This window comes from Nycticebus coucang, chromosome 12 (assembly GCF_027406575.1).
Source record: "Nycticebus coucang isolate mNycCou1 chromosome 12, mNycCou1.pri, whole genome shotgun sequence".
NCBI lineage: Eukaryota > Metazoa > Chordata > Mammalia > Primates > Lorisidae > Nycticebus > Nycticebus coucang.
This window is the reverse complement of record NC_069791.1, coordinates 99,894,200-99,909,023: the sequence shown is the minus strand read 5'-3', so window position 1 is coordinate 99,909,023 and position 14,824 is coordinate 99,894,200. Positions and strand designations below refer to the sequence as shown.

General features: G+C 51.4%; 1 protein-coding gene and 1 non-coding gene across 2 annotated transcripts; both read left to right on the top strand.

Annotated features, from left to right (window-relative positions):
* The first annotated feature begins 5,428 nt into the window (after positions 1 to 5,428).
* ZSCAN10 (zinc finger and SCAN domain containing 10) lies at positions 5,429 to 10,257 on the top strand. Its single transcript, XM_053554298.1, has 5 exons — positions 5,429 to 6,098; positions 6,275 to 6,542; positions 6,709 to 6,773; positions 6,939 to 6,993; positions 8,455 to 10,257. The coding sequence occupies exons 1-5, from the start codon at positions 5,703 to 5,705 to the stop codon at positions 10,014 to 10,016; spliced, it is 2,346 nt and encodes a 781-aa protein (XP_053410273.1). The 5' UTR covers positions 5,429 to 5,702; the 3' UTR covers positions 10,017 to 10,257.
* A 4,180-nt stretch (positions 10,258 to 14,437) lies between these two features.
* LOC128563022 (small nucleolar RNA SNORA12) lies at positions 14,438 to 14,581 on the top strand. The gene has a single exon (XR_008373695.1). It is a non-coding gene; the product is annotated as a small nucleolar RNA SNORA12 (small nucleolar RNA).
* Positions 14,582 to 14,824: the final 243 nt, after the last annotated feature.

Below are 14,824 nucleotides of genomic sequence, written 5' to 3'. Positions count from 1 at the left end.
TGGCCAGGGCTGGGTTTGAACCCACCACCATCGGTATATGAGGCCAGCGCCCTGCTCACTGAGCCACAGGCGCCGCCCGGTCTTTGCCCTTTTCAAATGGAGAAATGCTCACTCGCTGGTGTGGGCAGGAGCAAGGTGATGCAAGCAAACCTGAGCACAGCACAGAGGCAGATATGAGCCGAGGACCTGCCTGCTGCTACCATAGAGCAACTGGTTATTTTACAAGTTATTAAAAATTAGTGAAAAAACTCCATTTTCTTGAACATTTATCAAAGACCTTTCCTGCTGTAGACATTGTTCCATGTATTCCTTAATTTTTACAATTTGAGGAGGCCATGATTATTGCCTTTTTGTTATGTCTGCTAGCAAACATTGACATTTGCTGGGTGAACCCTCATCCACCTAGACACAGCTCCTACTCCCAGGCCAGCTCTGATTGGAGCCCAGCTTCACCCACGCACGGAAGAGACAAGGAAGTGGTGTGTTATGGGGTCCCAGAAGGGAGGCACTAATGGTGGAAGGAGACTGGGCAAAAGGAAAAACCCCATGTTGAGGGGGTGGAGATGGGGAGTGGGGGGTGGCAGTGGCCTGGGGACCAGGCAGCGGGCCACAGTGGCTCATGACTGTAATCCTAGCACTCTCTGGTAGGCTGAGGCGGGTGGATCACTTGAGCTCTCAAGTTTGAGATCAGCCTGGGCAAGAGATTGACCCCATCTCTACTAAAAGTGGAAAAAACTAGCCAGGTGTTGTGGTGGGCACCTGTAGTCCCAGCTACTTGAGAGACTGAGGCAGGAGAATTGCTTGAACCCAGGAGTTTGCAGTTGCTGTGAGGTATGACACCACAGCACTCTACCTAGGGCCACAGAGTGAGACTTTGTCTCAAAAAAAAGAAGAAGGGTTGTGCCTGTGGCTCAAGGAGTAGGGCATCAGCCCCATATACCAGGGGTGGCGGGTTCAAGCCTGACGCTGGCCAAAACTACAAAAAAAAAGAAGAGGGGCAGAGCCCATTGCTCAGTGGGTAGAGTGCCAGCCGCATACACCTGAGCTGGCAGGTTCAAACCTGACCTAGGCATGCTAAAACAACGACAACTGCAAAAAAAAATAGTCGGGCATTTGGTGGGGCCTGTAGTCCTAGCCACTTGGAGGCTGAGGCAAGAGAATCGCTTGAGCCCAAGAGTTTGAGGTTGCTGTGAGCTGTGACATCATGGTACTCTACTGAGGGTGACAACTTGAAACTGGGTCTCCAAAAAAAAGTCTGAGGGGACATTGAGGAAGTGTAGAAGGGAAGTTTGGGGAGATGGGGGAGGCTGGACAATGGGTCAGGAGCTATATCCAGTCTTTTTTTTTTTTTGGGAGACAAAGTGTCACTCAGTCACCCTGGGGTTGAGTACTGTGGGATCATAGCTCACAGCAACTTCCAAGTGATTCTCTTGCCTCCGCCTCCCAAGTAGCTGGGACTACAGGCGCCTGCCACAATGCCCAGCTATTTTTTGTTGCAGCCATCATTGTTGTTTGTCGGGGCCCAGGCTGGATTCGAACCAGCCAGCTCAGGTGTATGTGACTGGCACCTTAGCTACTTGAGACATAGGCGCCAAGCCTGTGGCTGGTCTTGAACTCCTAAGCTGAAGCAATCTGCCTGCCTTGGCCTCCCAGAGCGCAGGGATTACAGGTGTGAGCCGGTCATGTTTTAGCATCACATCCCTCTCCTTCTCTGAGCCAGGCTTAAAATCCTGTGTTCTTTACCTAGCACCACCACCCTCCACTCACCCCACCTGAGAAAGAGGTTCAGAGACTCATATTAAGGGGGCTCAAAGAACTGTCCAAAGTTCTCCACCAGGCTGACTTCAGGGCCCCTTCACCAGGAAGAAGTTGCCTCAGGCACAGTTACCTTCTTGGGCAAGTGTCTGTACCTCTGATACTTGATGTCCTCAGCTGTAAAATGATAGGGCCAATACTACTGTCAGTCACTATTAGCTGTGGTCACTGGTGTTGTAATCAGTAACAATGGAAACAATAATAGCACTAGTGCACGCCTCCTGTGTGTCTGCTGCCATCTGTTAGGATCTACTCTGTGTCATTTAGGTTAGTGGGAAGTGGTGCTCAGACTCCCTTCCCTTCTGCTGCCTGGGAGGTCCATTGGGCATGGAGTGTGGGTGGGTTTGGGGAGGCTCATTTACAGCCTTGAGGATGGCAAATAGGGGTGGGGAGGTGGAACTAGGGTCCCCATGTCTATAAAATGACCCTTGCCTGCAATGAGCCTGTAGCAAAGCATAATTGGGCATGATTAATTGAGCCAGTCTGTCTGAGTCCCAAGCCAGTTAGGCTAAATTTTGGGAGGTCTCTGGTATCACTAGGCTACCCACACAAGGAAAGAGTAACCCTATTGGGGTGGACTTGGGAGCAGTAGGGAGGAAGTTGCTAGTCTTAAGGAACCAGTCCCCACCCCACCCCGGTGGACATATATAAACAATAGCTTTTTACTGCCACTCAGACTCATGGTTAGGCTGGGTACTCCCTAAAGGGGTGTTGGAATAAAGGAAAGAAGAATACAGAATTTTTTTTTTTTTTAATTATTTTAGGGGCCAGGCGTGGTGGCTCACACCTATAATCCTAGCACTTTGGGAGGCTGAGGTAGGTGGATTGCTTGAGCTCAGGAGTTTGAGACCAATCTGAGCAAGATTGAGACCCCATCTCTATTAAAAATAGATCAATTAGTGGGATGTTGTACTGGCACCTGTAGTCCCAGCTACTTGGGAGACTGAGGCAGGAGGATCACTTGAGCCCAAGAGTTTGAAGTTGCTGTGAGCTATGACATGACGGAACTCTATTGAGGGCAACAAAATGCAAAGTGAGATTCTGTCTCAAAAAAAGAAACAAAATGAGGAAGGAGGCCAGGTGAGATGGCTCATGCCTATAATCCTAGCACTTGGGAGGTCAAGGCAGGTGAATTGCCAGAGCTCAGAGGTTCGAGACCAGCCTGAGCCAGAGTGAGACCCCATCTCTAAAAATAGCCAGGCGTTGTAGGCACCTGTAGTCCCAGCTACTCAGGAGACTGAGACTAGAGAATCACTTGAGCCCAAGAGTTTGAGGTTACTGTGAGCTATGACGTCACAGCACTCTACTGAAAGCAACAAAGTGAGACTCTGTCTTAAAAAAAAAAAAAGAAAAAAGAAAATGAGGAAGGAAAAGGAAGTGACTACTCTGCCCCCAACCGTAGGCTCCTAAGGATGTGTTCATTGGAGGCTGTTGGACTGAGTGAGGCCATCTGCCTGCTTTATAGACTCACCTGTCACAAAACTCTGCAAGCTGCAGTCATAGTCTCCCTTCTGGGGACCCAACCACCCAGCCCAGATCCACCCGCTTCAGGCCTCCAGAAACTTCTGTTCTCTTTCCGTGAACACCCAGTTTACAACTGGCCTTGCCTTGGGCTCCTGAGTGTCAGTTTGTGCTCCACGCTGGGGTTGGGCTGCCCTATCTCGGTTTCTTGGACTCATCCCATTCTCAGCCTCCAGTCTGGAACTGTGGAAGGTGGGCGACTGGAGCACCAGGTGGGATTATGTCCCGTTCTGATCAACTTATTAGCACTTGGCCTTGGTCTCTGAGAGCCACCTCCAGAGCCATGAAGTGAGCCAGTCAGGGTGCCTGGTCAAGAAGATGGCATGCATGGACATGAACTTTCCCCTCACCAACTTTTTTTTATTTTGAAAATTCTCAAACATTCAGAGAACTTGAAAGTGCAATGCAATCAATCTCCATATACATTTCTCCCGGTCAGTCCATAAATGCGACTGATCCCTCAGACCCCTTTGCTTCCAGATCTTTGTGCCCCTTCTAAAAACACAGACATTTCTTACAAATCACAAGACTAGAAGCCATCTCAGAAGTCAGTTGTCAGCTCTGTTATCAAGTATCCCAACCATACTCAGAATTTTTTGACCCACCCCAGAATGTCTTTTAGAGCCTTTAAGAAAAGGATCCAAAGTTTACCTACATGGATGAGGCAGCTCTTTTGAACCTCTACAACAGCACCCAGGCACTTGCTTTTATGACAGACTCTGAGGAACCCAGGCTAGTGGGCCTGTGGTTTCCCTAAATGTCCTGTCTTAGAGATTTGTTTAGTTGTTTCTTTCTTTTTTTTTAAGAGACAAAATCTCACTTTGTTGCCCTTGGTAGAGTGCCGTCGCATCACAGCTTTGGGCTTAAGCGATTCTCTTGTCTCAGCCTCTGAAGTAGCTGGGACTACAGGTGCCTGCCACAATGCCTGGCTGTTAAGTTGTTTCTTTTCTTTTCTATTTATTTATTTATTTTTGAGACAGAGTCTCAGGCTGTTGCCCTGGGTAGAGTGTTGTGACATCACAGCTCACAGCAACCCCAAACTCCTAGGCTCAAGCGATTCTCCTGCCTCCACCTCCCAAGTAGCTGGGACTACAGGCGCCTGCCACAATGCCCGGCTACTTTTTAGTTGCAGCCATCATTGTTGTTTGGCAGGCCTGGGCTGGGTTCGAACCCACCAGCTCAGGTGGCTGGTGCCTTAGCCACTTGAGCCACAGGCGCCTAGCCTGTTTAGTTGTTTCTTAAGAGATAGTTTTACTTGTTCCACATTCCTTGCAAGGCCCATAAGCTGGAAGTTGGGTCTAAAGACCAGACTGGATTGCGGATTAAACATTTTGATTAAGATCCATCTTCGGGCGGCGCCTGTGGCTCAGTCGGTAAGGCGCCGGCCCCATATACCGAGGGTGGCGGGTTCAAACCCGGCCCCGGCCAAACTGCAGCCAAAAATAGCCGGGCGTTGTGGGGGGCGCCTGTAGTCCCAGCTACTCGGGAGGCTGAGGCAAGAGAATCACTTAAGCCCAGGAGTTGGAGGTTGCTGTGAGCTGTGTGAGGCCACGGCACTCTACCGAGGGCCATAAAGTGAGACTGTCTGTACAAAAAAAAAAAAAGAAAAAGATCCATCTTCAAGGATGGCACCTGTGGCTCAGAGGAGTAGGGCACCGGCCCCATATACCGGAGGTGGTGGGTTCAAACCCGGCCCCGGCCAAAAACTGCAAAAAATAAAAATTCATCTTCAAGGTGCTGTGTGCTCCCTGTGGCTGTGTTAGGAAGAAAGGCAGAGCAGGGTGGCGCCTGTGGCTCAGTCGGTAGGGCACCGGTCCCATATGCCGAGGGTGGCGGGTTCAGGCCTGGCCCCGGCCAAACTGCAACCAAAAAATAGCTGGGCGTTGTGGCGGGTGCCTGTAGTCCCAGCTACTCGGGAGGCTGAGGCAAGAGAATCGCTTAAGCCCAGGAGTTGGAGGTTGCTGTGAGCTGTGTGAGGCCACAGCACTCTACCGTGGGCCATAAAGTGAGACTCTGTCTCTACAAAAAAAAAAAGGCAGAGCAGATTGTTTCTCTGTAAGGGATACTCCTTTATTTGTGGAGGCGTAGGGACTATAATACAGAACTCTCAGATTTCTCTGCTTTTGGTTTGTTGGTAAACCTGAGACAGTGGTCTGCCCTGCTCCTGTGAGCCATAATCCATGACCAGCAGTAGAAACAATTTGTCTGAGTCTACTTCCTAAGCATCTTTTAATATCAGTAATCTGGTAGGGCCTGGCTTCCTTGCAGCATATGCTAACCCAAGGTCTTTAGCTCCACAGGTGTGAGGGAGAGGAGAGAGACCTGAGAGTGGGCACGTTGTAGGGAGGCCTCTCTCAAGGTGAAGGATGTTTGAAGAACCAGTCGTGGCTACCCAGGAGCAGGAGCAGCACGGAGAAGTCAAACTGGAGGAGGAGGAGGCTGCTGGCCAGGAGTATCTCAGGCGGCCAGAGGCCAGGTTACGACCGGAAGTGGCTCACCAGCTCTTCCGATGCTTTCAGTATCAGGAGGACATGGGGCCACGGGCGTCCCTGAGCCGGCTCCGTGAACTCTGCAACCACTGGCTGCGGCCGGCTCTTCATACCAAGAATCAGATCCTGGAGCTGCTGGTGCTAGAGCAGTTCCTGAGTGTGCTGCCCCCTCACCTCCTGAGCCGCCTGCAGGGGCAGCAGCTCAGGGATGGGGAGGAGGTGGTGCTGCTGCTGGAGGGAGTCCACAAGGAGTCCAGCCATGTGGGGCCACTGGTGAGAGGGATGTGGGGGCTTCATCCCCCCCCCCCAGTTCACTTTCCTCCATCTGACAGTTCCCTCCTAACTCCTTCCCTATCTGATTCCCACTTCTCTGTTTTATTTCCCCTTGGAGTCAGGAGGACACAGGTTGCTGCCCTGTATGTTACCTAACACGGATGTATTTTGAACAGGATTTTAGTTTTAATGCTGGCAAGAATTATCCCCGTGCCGACATCACCTTGGAGGAACAGGGGGGACCTTCTCAGGTCCCCAGCCACAGCCCCAAAAAGGAAGTGCCCTCAGAAGAGCCTCCAGCCCTGGGTCCATCAAATGAACTGCCTGCACCACAGCCAGGGTCCACCAAGCCTCCTGAGCTGGGACAGTGGAGACTACCCCCAAGTTCAAAGCATCTGCCAAGCTCGGGTCCCCAGGGGACATTCCAGGCCCTGCAAGAAAGTAGTGAGGAGCTCAAACCCTGGGAGGCAAAGGGCTGGATGTGTGGGTGGAAGCTGGATAGGTGCGGTGGGGCAGGAAGTAGGTCCTCCATGATGGGGTGCATCTCCTCACAGCCACATTGTGGGCAGGGTTGCCCTCTAACAGTGCTTCTTTCTCCCAGTGCTGTCAGCTCCCCAAGGCCCTTCGCTGTGGCCAGAAGAGAATTCCCGTGATCAGGAGCTGGCAGCCGTCCTGGTGAGCTGGGCTGGTTCCCTCACCCCAGGATGTTCTAAAGCCCAGGAACTTCCCTAATACTGCAGTTTCAACAAATCTACATCTTAATCCTGAAAATCACTTCCTTCCTCCATGGGTCCCTACAGCCCTGTTCTCACTCACCGAGGGTCTCTACTCTTATTGTAGGAGTCCTTGACCTTTGAGGATGTTCCAGGAAACGAATGGCCAATGCACCCTCAAGGTAAGCAGCTCTTCCTTGGGTTATCACACTGAAATTTCTTTGCCTCAAGCTCCAGAGCTGTGAAGATGGTGGTGATTGCTTTTTAAGGCTCATTGTGGGCCAGGAGCAGTGGCTCATGCCTGTAATCCTAGCATTCTGGGAGGCTGGGGTGGGTGAATTGCCTGAGCTCACCAATTCGAGACCAGTCTGAGCAAGAGTGAGACCCCATTTCTAAAAAACAGCTGGGCATTATGGTGGGCACCTTTAATCTCAGCTACTTGGGAGGCTGAGGCAAGAGGTTCATTTGAACCCAAGAGTTTGAAGTTGCTGTGAGTTAAGAAGTCACAGCATTCTACTGAGGGTGACCAAGTGAGACTTTGCAAAAAAAAAAAAAATAGCCAGGCATTATGGTGGACTCCTATAGTCCCAGCTACTTGGGAGGCTGAGGCAAGAGGATCACTTAAGCCCAGAATTTAAGGTTGCAGTGAGCTACAACGTTACAGCACACTACCAAGGGAAACAAAGTAATACCCTGTCATAAAATAAAATAAGTTGTCAAGTTAATCATTGGTAATGGGTATGGAGTTTCCATTTGCGAGAACAAAAAAATTCCAGATAGCCAGGCGTTGTGGCAGGCGCCTATAGTCCCAGCTGCTTGGGAGGCTGAGGCAAGAGAATCGCTTAAGCCCGGGAGTTGGAGCTTGCTGTGAGCTGTGATGCCATCGCACTCTACAGAGGGCCATAAAGTGAGACTCTGTCTCTACCAAAAAAAAAAAAAAATTCCAGAACTAGATAGGGACAATGGTTGTAAAAACACTGTGAATGTACTTACCAGATCCAAATTACACACTTTAAAATGGTTATTATGGGGCGGCGCCTGTGGCTCAGTTGGGAAGGCACCAGCCCCATATACCGAGGGTGATGGGTTCAAACCCGGCGCCTGCCAAACTGCAACCAAAAAATAGCCGGGCGTTGTGGCGGGTGCCTGTAGTCCCAGCTACTCGGGAGGCTGAGGCAAGAGAATCGCTTCAGCCCAGGAGTTGGAGGTTGCTGTGAGCTGTTTGAGGCCACGGCACTCTACCGAGGGCCATAAAGTGAGACCCTGTCTCTACCAAAAAAAAAAAAAAAAATGGTTATTGTGGTAAATTTTATGTTATATCCACTTTACTAAAAAAAAAAAAAAAAAAAAGTGGTCAATAAAAGGTCATCCTCACTTGTTCTAGCCCCCACCCTCACTCTGCCCACCTCCCAGCTGCACAGGTTTCTGGATTTCTTTGCTTTTTATTTTATTTTATTTTATTTTGCTGGGGTTGGGTTTGAACCCACCACCTCTGGCATATGAGGCTGGCGCCCTACTCCTTTGAGCCTCAGGAGCCGCCCGGTTTCTGGATTTCTTTCCACTTCCAGGCCAGTTAGGTTCCAGCAATTCCTAGAAGCCCCTTGGAATAGGTCTGACCATCCCTGTTTCTACTTCTTTTCCAGGACTTGGAAGCAGAATCCCAGACAAGGAGGAGTTTAAACAAGAAGGGCCCAAAGGGGCTGCTGCCTGGCCCACTGCCATCTTAGCAGAGTCGCAGGCACATATTCCTCGGGTGCTGGAAGAGCCTCTTGCTCAGACTCATGGTCAGGGCCCTGAGGCGAGCAACACTGGTGGAGAAGGGTACCCTCATGGCAGCAGCGAGGTTCTGGAGGTCAGAGTGGCTGGGGGCACCGCCGAGTCAGAGCCAGAGACTCAGTTCATATGCACTGAGTGCGGAGTCAGCTTCCCGCAGCTGGCCCGCCTCAAGGCACACCAGCTGCACTCCCACCCAGGCACGCGCTGCTTCCTGTGCTTGAGCTGCGGGAAGAGCTTCGGTCGCAGTTCCATCCTCAAGCTGCACATGCGCACGCACACAGATGAGCGGCCTCACACCTGCCACCTCTGCAGCCGCCGCTTCCGCCAGAGCTCCCACCTGAGCAAGCACCTGCTGACGCACTCCTCCGAGCCCGCCTTCCTGTGCGCTGAGTGTGGCCGTGGCTTCCAGCGCCGTGCCAGCCTCGTGCAGCACCTGCTGGCTCACACCCAGGACCAGAAGCCCGCCTGCACCCTGGAGAACAAGACAGAGGTGCCGCAGCAGCCAGCCGTAGTCCTGTGCGCCCACTGCGGCCAGACCTTCCAGCGCCGCTCCAGCCTCAAGCGCCACCTGAGGATCCACGCCAAGGACAAGGACTGCCAGGGCTCCAATAACTCAAGCAGCCTCTGTCCAGACCCCGACAGCCGGCCCTTCAGGTGCGACGATTGTGGCAAGGCCTTCCGGCGCAGCGAGCACCTGGTGGCACACCGGCGCGTGCACACGGGCGAGCGGCCCTTCTCATGCCAGGCTTGTGGCCGCAGCTTCACCCAGAGCTCTCAGCTAGTCAGCCACCAGCGAGTGCACACGGGTGAGAAGCCCTACGCCTGCCCGCAGTGTGGGAAGTGCTTCATGCGGCGGGCAGGCCTTGCCCGCCACCTGTTGACCCACGGCGGCCCACGGCCCCACCACTGCAGCCAGTGCGGCAAAAGCTTCAGCCAGACGCAGGACCTGGCTCGTCACCAGCGCAGCCACACCGGGGAAAAGCCCTGCCGCTGCAACGAGTGTGGCGAGGGCTTCAGCCAGAGCGCCCACCTGGCGCGCCACCAGCGCATCCACACCGGGGAGAAGCCCCATGCCTGCGACACCTGCGGTCATCGCTTCCGCAACAGCTCCAACCTGGCCCGTCACCGCCGCAGCCACACTGGTGAGCGGCCCTACAGCTGCCCAACGTGCGGTCGCAGCTTTCGGCGCAATGCCCACCTGCAAAGGCACCTGGCGACCCACGGTCAGCCGGGTCAGGAGCAGGCGGAGCCCGCCCAGGAGTGCCTGGAATGTGGCAAGAGCTTCAGCCGCAGCTGCAACCTGCTGCGCCACCTGCTGGTGCATACGGGCGCCCGGCCCTACTCCTGCGCACAGTGTGGCCGCAGCTTCAGCCGCAACTCCCACCTGCTGCGCCACCTGCGAACCCACGCCCGGGAGACATTGTACTAGCTCAGCCGGTGTTCTGCCACTCCCCACGCTGTTGGCCCCTGAGGCCCGCAGGGATATCCCTTCCCACCACACCCCACCTCTCTGCCTCCACGTCCACCTTTGTCCTTCCCTACCCACAGCATTGCTTTCTGGCCTCAGCAATGTATTTCAAATGCCCGAAGTAAAGCAGCCTACTTGAAAGCGGTCCCTTTTTATTTCTTTAAGCCCATCAAAATGCCAAATGTCATCTTTCCCTCTGTGGCATGGTGACATCTTCTACCTCTCCAGCCCTACACCTGCAGGCTACGTGGGAGCAGGGGGTTAGGGGGATGGTTTTGCCAACCAGAGTGGGTTGGTAGGGGGAGGGTGCCAGTGGATCAAGAAATCTGGCCCTGGAATCTTTTCTCCTCCAGAGTCTACCCCTGTCCGTGCCATACAATAGAGTATTCTCAAGTCCTATGTGCCTTTTTAAGTTTACATTAATTAAAATGGAGGCCTGGCGTGGTGGCTTATGCCTGTAATCCTAGCACTCTGGGAGATTGAGGTGGGAGGGTCCCTTAAGTTTAGGACTTTTCTTTCTTTTTTTTTTTTTGCAGTTTTTGGCCCAGGCTGGGTTTGAACCGGCCACCTCCAGCATGTGGGGTCAGCGCCCCACCCCTTTGAGCCACAGGCACTGCCCAGGACTTTTTTTTTTTTTTTGCAGTTTTGGCCGGAGCTACGCTTGAACCTGCCACCCCCTGTATATGGGGCCAGCACTCTACTCCTTGAGCCACAGGTACTGCCCAAGTTTAGAGACCAGCCTGAGCAAGAACAAGAACCTGTCTCCACTAAAAATAGAAAAAAAAAAAAAAATAGTGGCTGATGCCTATAGGAGGCTGAGGCAGGAGGATAGCTTAAACCCAGGAGTTTAAGGTTGGTGGGAGCCATGATGAAAGCCACTGCATGCTAGCTGATGCAACAGAGTGAGACTCTGTCTCAAAAAATAAATAAATAAATAAATAAAACCGAATATAGTTTAAAATTCTAGATACTGGACTACTAGGGAAATTCCAGATCCTGGAGTACTAGGGGAAAAGTCTGTTTTTTTCCTAGAATGTTGGTAACTACTTCAAACAGAAAATGCTGGTATAAACCAGGCCTGCCCGCAGGCCAGTCAAACCATCTTCTGGGAACCCTGGCACCACACACTCCCCACAGCCCTGCACTGGTTCTTGGGGGGACCCTCCCTTCCTGTTCCTGCCCACCAGGCAGCCTTGCCCTGCCTCCCCCAGTGTTCAGGTTTTAAATCAAGTGACTTCTAGTAAAGAAAAACAGTGCACCCAGCCCACACATCCTGCTGCAGGCTGTGGTTATGCCAGGATGAAAACATTGTATCTCAAATATTTCCACACAGGCATACACACCCACACCCCCAGCCTGAACCCTAACTGCTGCTTGACAAATGTTGAAAGGGATTAAATTCATCAATCAGAGCTGAGATAGGTCTGTCCCAGACTCTGGCAGAAAGAAGACATGGTTCTTGAGCACTACTGGACAAAAAGCTCTGAGCCTGAAGAAGGTCCAGCCCTTAGTAGGTTGGGAGGAAGACTGGGGTACAGAAAGCCACCAGATGTCATAGAACAAATTCATGAAAGACCCAAGACAAGAAAATTACCAGGAGGGAGGACTAGTCAACTATTACCCCCTTGCTGACGGTTCACGAGTTAACCTGGTAATATGTTAAGATGTTAGAGGCACTAACTGAATCTATATTATAAGCAGCTGAGAGATGAGGCAGGGAGAGAGAATAAAACAGGTTGAATTTGGGAAAAGTGGGAATTGAGACTGGGAGAAATAAATCAGGGAACAGCTACTATGTTAACACATTGTTGACCAGCAATTTTACACAGAAACTATCCATGTTGCTGGGTAACTGGTGACCAGTCAACAATGTGTTAAAGAGCTTAAAGATGAGTTAGGAGATTCCACAGCATTTAAAGCCTTCATTATGTACTAAGCATCTACTACATGCCAGGGACTGTGCTGGGTTAGTGAGGAAAACAAGGCCTGAAATACAAGGGGGAGGCAGTTGAGGAAGGACAGGAAGAGTGGCCCAGGCAGAGGAGGCAACTTGTGCAAAGGCCCTGGGGGGGCAGATAAGCAGGGACCTAAGCTCTGGGCCTCACAGACCAGGGCAAGGGTTCACTTACAATGGGAGGAACTGGCAAGCTTTCAGGAAGGGAACCATTTTATTTGTTTTATTTTCTTTATTTATTTAATTTTATTTATTTATTTATTTTTTGCAGTTTTTTGGCCGGGGCTGGGTTTGAACCCACCACCTCTGGCATATGGGGCTGGCACCCCACCCCTTTGAGCCACACGTGCCACCCTATCTTTATTTTTTTTGAGACCTTTGTCACCCTGGGTAGAGTGCCATAGCGTTATAGCTTACAGCAAGCTCAAACTTTTTTTTTTTGAAATTTAATTTATTTTTATTTTATTTTATTTATGTATTTATTTATTTTTTTTGAGACAGAGCCTCAAGCTGTTGCCCTAGGTAGAGTGCTGTGGCATCACAGCTCACAGCAACTTCCAACTCCTGGGCTTAAGTGATTCTCTTGCCTCAGCCTCCCAAGTAGCTGGGACCACAGGCGCCCACCACAATGCCTGGCTTTTTTTTGTGTGTGTGTGTGTGGTTTTGGCCGGGGCTGGGTTTGAACCCACCATCTCTGGCATATGGAACTGGCGCCCTACTCCTTGAGCCACAGGCGCTGCCCAACGCCTGGCTTTTTTTGTTTGGTTGCAGCCGTCATTGTTTGGCGAGCCCGGGCTGGATTCGAACCCGCCAGCTGAGGTGTACGTGGCTGGTGCCTTAGCCGCTTGAGCCACAGGCATGGAGCCAGCAACCTCAAACTCTTGGGCTCAAGCAATCCTCTTGTTTCAGCCTCCTGAGTAGCTGGGACTACAAGTGCTCTCCATAACATCTGGCTATTTTTTAGAGCTGTAGTCTTACTCTTGCTCGGGCTAGCCTTGAACTCCTGAGCTCAGGCAATCCACCGGCCTCAGCCACCTGGAGTGGGGAGTGGTAGGATGACAGGTGTGAGCTACTGAACTCGGCCTGAGACTTTTTATTTTCTTTTTTTTTTTTGAGACAGAGTCTCACTTTGTCGCCCTCGGTAGAGTGCTGTGGTGTCACAGCTCACAGCAACCTCCAGCTCTTGGGCTTAGGCGATTCTCTTGCCTCAGCACCCCAAGTAGCTGGAACTACAGACGCCCACCACAACGCCCGGCTATTTTTTTGTTGCAGTTTGGCTGGGGCTGGGTTCGAATCTACCACCCTCGGTATATGGGGCTGGTGCCCTACTCATTGAGCCACAGGCACCACCCGAGACATTTTTTTTTTTTAAGACAGAGCCTCAAGCTGTCACCCTGGGTAGAGTGCAGTAGCATCACAGCTCACAGCAACCTCCAACTCCTAGGCTTAAGCAATTCTCTTACCTCAGCCTCCCGAGTAGCTGGGACTACAGGCGTCCATCACAATGCTGGCTATTTTTTGGTTGTAGTTGTCATTGTTTGGCAGGTCCGGGCCAGATTTGAACCCTCCAGCTCTGGTGTATGTGGCTGGCACCTTAGGTGCTTGAGCAACGGGTGCGAAGCTGAGACATTTTATTTTTAACAGTAAAATCATGGGAGGCACCTGTGGCTCGGTGGGTAGGGTGCCAGTCCCATATACCAAGAGCGGCAGGTTCAAACGCGGTCCTGGCCAAACAGCAATAAAAAAAATAGCTGGGTGTTGTGGCAGGCGCCTGTAGTCTCAGCTACTCAGGAGCCTGAGGCAAGGGAATCGCCTAAGCCCAAGAGCTGAAGGTTGCTGTGAGCTGTGATAACATAGCACTCCATGGAGGGTGACAAAGTGAGACTCTGTCTCTAAAAAAAAAACAAACAATAAAATCATTTAGTTAGGGTGCCAGCCACATACACAGGAGCTGGAGGGTTTGAACCCGGCCTGGGTCTGCTAAACAACAATGACGACTACAACAAAATAATAGTCAGGTGTGGCAGGCACCTATAGTCCCAGCTACTAGGAGGCTGAGGCAGGAAACTTTTAAACCCAAGAGCTGTGATGCCCTGGTACTCTACTGAGGGTGACATAGTGAGACCCTGTTTCAAAAAAACCAGAAAAACAAAACTAACAAAAAGCAATAAAATCATTTGGATTTTGGCTACTGGATGGAAATGGCTCGAAGAGGTAAGGCCAGTAATACTAGCTAGGAAGGCTTTACAGTTGTCGGGGCTCACAGTGATAGTGACCTCAACAGGGCAGTGAGGCCACAAGAGCTCCTGGTGACCTTGGCACAGTGGGAGGATTTTTAGGTAAGCAGCAGCCAAGTGTGGGGGTATAAGGAAGGGGTGAGTGGAGACTTGATGTGGAGGGGCGGTCAGTCGAATGAGATGCACAGGGGAATTATGGTGGTTTTCTTTCTGGCACATTCATTAAGTTTTCAAATGGGCCTAACTCTGCCACATGTATTATATTTGAGCTGGCAAAGGCTTGATGACAAAGAGATTTCCTGCCTTTCTTGCATCAGAGATTAGGTCCCACATGTGGAAAAAACAAGAGAGAGAGAGAAGTACAGAGGAAAGGTAGAAAGAACGCAAATGATGAAGAGGAGATCCAGGGACATAACCAAGGGCAAGGAAAGGCTGAATCAGAACCTGGCAATGGGCAGTTCCTCAGCTGGGCTCAGGCCAAAGATGTGTCTTCCACTCTTAAAGGAACATGAGAGGGGTCTCCAGGATATGAAGGAAGAAAGTGAGGACTATTTGAGGTTTTGTAGAACGGAGGTTCC

Bases quoted from the DNA above. Each gene is read 5' to 3' on its own strand.
- ZSCAN10 (XM_053554298.1), top strand. From the start codon at position 5,703: ATGTTTGAAGAACCAGTCGTGGCTACCCAGGAGCAGGAGCAGCACGGA. The intron at 6,099-6,274 runs GTGAGAGGGATG...TATTTTGAACAG, and splicing joins CCAGCCATGTGGGGCCACTG to GATTTTAGTTTTAATGCTGG. The intron at 6,543-6,708 runs GTGAGGAGCTCA...CAGTGCTGTCAG, and splicing joins CCAGGCCCTGCAAGAAAGTA to CTCCCCAAGGCCCTTCGCTG.